This window comes from Trypanosoma equiperdum (genome assembly GCF_001457755.1).
Source record: "Trypanosoma equiperdum strain OVI genome assembly, contig: ctg_1225, whole genome shotgun sequence".
Taxonomy (NCBI): domain Eukaryota; phylum Euglenozoa; class Kinetoplastea; order Trypanosomatida; family Trypanosomatidae; genus Trypanosoma; species Trypanosoma equiperdum.
The window spans coordinates 9605-12937 of record NW_027123200.1 but is presented as its reverse complement, the minus strand read 5'-3'; the positions used below and the strand labels follow the sequence as shown (position 1 = coordinate 12937).

The 3333-nt window shown below is 39.2% G+C and overlaps 1 protein-coding gene across 1 annotated transcript; it reads right to left on the bottom strand.

Annotated features, from left to right (window-relative positions):
• Window positions 1-1530: 1530 nt before the first annotated feature.
• TEOVI_000533900 (eukaryotic initiation factor 2a, putative) lies at window positions 1531-2787 on the bottom strand (the record flags this gene model as incomplete). Its single annotated transcript, XM_067220768.1, has 1 exon — window positions 1531-2787. One exon carries the CDS (start codon window positions 2785-2787, stop codon window positions 1531-1533), a length of 1257 nt encoding a protein of 418 aa, XP_067076869.1.
• Between the last annotated feature and the right edge of the window lie 546 nt (window positions 2788-3333).

The following is a 3333-nucleotide window of genomic DNA, read 5'->3' as shown; positions in this document are numbered from 1 at the left end:
TTGTTGTTGTTGTTGCTGTTGTTATTTCTTCTCTTTATTTTATTTCTTCTGGTGTTTCTCCTCTCCTCTTTGGTTCTATTTGGTTTAATTCCCTCACCTCCCTTTTCTTGCAAATGACATAATGGCGGTAAAGAAAGTTTAAAAGATTTGGTGGGGAGGAGGGGTTTTTTTTTTAAAAAACAAAAAAGAGAGACAGAGAGAGACATAAAATCGGTTAAGTCTTTCCTCAGAGCGGAGTACCAAACACATTATTAAACAACTGACAAGAGGAATAATTCAACAAAACCAAAGAAAAAACAATAGTTCGATGCTAAATAACAACTTAAATAAAGCAACAATTAATAAAAATTGTTGTTAGTATTATCACTACCGCGAGTGATTTATACACACAAATAAATAAATATCGCCGTACAGATGTCTGCAGCAGTAAACATTTGCCTTCACAGTGGCGTCGCTCAATATTTCAGTTTGTATATAAATGCTATGAAAACTATGGCTTCAACTGCGGGTGTACTCTCTAAAAATTATAAAACATGAGGCGCCATCATACACACACGCACACGCTCACACAAAAAGAAAAAAGAAAAAAGACGAGCATCCATTTCCTTTTTGCCTTTTACCAATCGTTAGAATTATGCCGCTATTTTCCTCTACAAACTAATGCAATCTGCTGCCAATGATAAGATATAAATATTAATATAAATGTATTTCTGATTTAGCTTTTATCCTTCCTTCAAACTTGTGTGGCTCCAATACGCAGGTACGCATGGAATCTCATTGCAACGCTAACTTAAAGCAAAACCTAAAAAAATAAAAATAACAATAATAATAATAATAATAACGGAAAGTAAATAGAGAAAATAATGAATAGATAATAGAAAAATGGAAGCAAGAAAAGGAATCAAACAAATAAGTACACTGCAATATGTGATAACACGCATGTAAGCAAATACATTAATTAATATATGAACACGTGCTATTAAGCCAGAGTGAAGGATAATGTAGCAGCGGTTATGGTAGCGCATGAAAGTATTCGATTTCCCACCGCTTAGTGGAAGGAAAATTGGTCACAACATCCATTACTTTCACTTCCCCTACACTTCCCTTCTCACTCAAGCCTCCATCCATCCTCTCTTTTCTTTTCTATTTTGTTTTTTTTTTAAAAAAGAAAAAAAATATTATTTTGCTTTTTTGATTTAATATATTCTTTAACTCAGAAGTTATTTAAGTAACTCAAATAGTCCCTAGTTCATATCTCACTCCCCTGCGTTGGCGTCGGTGTTGTCTCGTTGCGTTTGTTAGTATGGCATTAACAAAGAAAAAAAAAAGAGGAGAAAAGAGTCAAAAGTGAGAAAAGGTGCTAAAAAAACAAAAAAAGAAAAGTGTTCCATACATTCGCGTTGCGATGCATGTTGTCTTTCCTCCTCTTCTCCTATCCCACACGAACACAAATATATAAACACAAAAGCACTTCTTTCACTCTCTCTTTCTCTCTTTCTCTCTTTCTTTTTCTCCTCACGCCGCTCCTCTTCAGTCCGTGTCTTCGCCTTCATCGTCTTCGGCATCTTCATTTCTTTCCTCTTTTGTATGTTCCTCTTCACCAAGTACGAAAGGACCAGCGACTACCTTAAGAATACCTCCACGCTTCGCCATCTCAATTTTCATCATCTCAATCGCCTCCTTCATGCGAACAATTCCCTCCTCTTTCAGCTCCGTCTTTGCGCGTAACCGATATTTGGGTGGTCCAACAATTGTTACGGAAATGGGAATGAGTGGATCCTTTCCAGCCTTAAAGTCGCGGCCAACCAGTAAAACTTCCCGTAGCGCATTCACACCATCGCATTGAAAACATGTCATTTCAATATCAGCATGAATGGTTGCAATTTCTGTTCGCATGGTGTGCTCCAGCGTTGTCATGAGCACCTTTATTTCAGCTTCAGATATTTCCAGATCCCCGAGAATACCCTTCACATCTTTGGTTTGGTTCAGTTCATAGAGCCATTCCCATGCGTGTTTACCGGGTTGGCGACGGTACAAGGGGTAAGCAATTCTTTTCATAGCTTCCGCTGGGGGAACACCGCATTCATCCGCCACATGACACACAACAGACCGAACCTCATTTCCCTTGAAGAAACGGGCCTCACAGTCTTTCGCCTCCTTTAGCGTAACCTGTTTCTTGGAGAGATCAATGTAACCCTTGTCCTTATCGATACGAATAACCTGCGCTGCTTCGTTTTTACCTACTTTGATGACCTTACCGATGGCACGAATGCGAATCCTCGTGATTTCCGTGTATGGAATGATGCCTTCATGGTTGCCATACTCCAGTAGCTGCACCACAGCGGAAGTATCATTCACCTGAATAACCTTCACCCAAACAACATCACTCTCCTTTGGTAACTTTTCCTCATAAAAGTAAACATCAGCTCCATCCCATGTGGTTACGCCTAAGCAGGCACCTACGAACTTCTGCTGGCGCTTATTGAGGTCCTTAATCCATTGTTGCTTTGCTCCATCACCTTTACTGACTACTTCTGTTCCGGCAGTGGCAGCTGCAGGCGACACAATTGCGGCTTTTTCCAACAATACCACCAAACTTTCAAATGCAGAAGAGTCCAGAGGTACGCCGAAGGGTTCTGCGATGAGTAACTTCCTTCGGGATAAGTTGGCATGAAGGCGGAAATACTCCTTTGGAACTTGGAAGTACACGCCATCTGTTGTTTGGCAGCAGCACTTCGTTTTGTAGTCTACATTATCCGGACTCTCCACTATACCGTAAGCTGCCATCTCTTCTTGGAATGATCAACCCTATTGCGCTGCGTGGCAGGAGATTTAAAAAAAGAAAAGGAAGGGATCTCGAATATATAAATATGCATAGATACATACACATACAGGTGCGTGTATTTATGCGTATGTTTGTATTTGCTTTGCGTATGTTTATACTCGTAAATACAAGAAGGTGAAATAATAGACAAGCATCCAAGCAGAAAAATATCTGCAAAACAGAAACGTGAAATGGATGAATCCGTAGCTGCTTTTTAAGATCCCGCGCACCTCATAATCAGAATACGCCCAGTTGTTAGTCAAAATATGATCATATGTAAACAAATATATCATATCAACTCATGTGAATTCCTTGTATTTTCCTCTTCCTCTTTTTGGCCTTTGCGCCACGTACCTGCAGGTGATATTAACTTAATTTGCAGTTCTGCATATTTGAAGAAACAAAAAACTTTTATGTCCTTCTAAAGCAAACAAATAGAAAGGAAAAGAAAGAGTTGACAGCAAATGGTAAAAAAAAAAAGAAAAAAAGAGCAGCAGCAGCAGATGAGC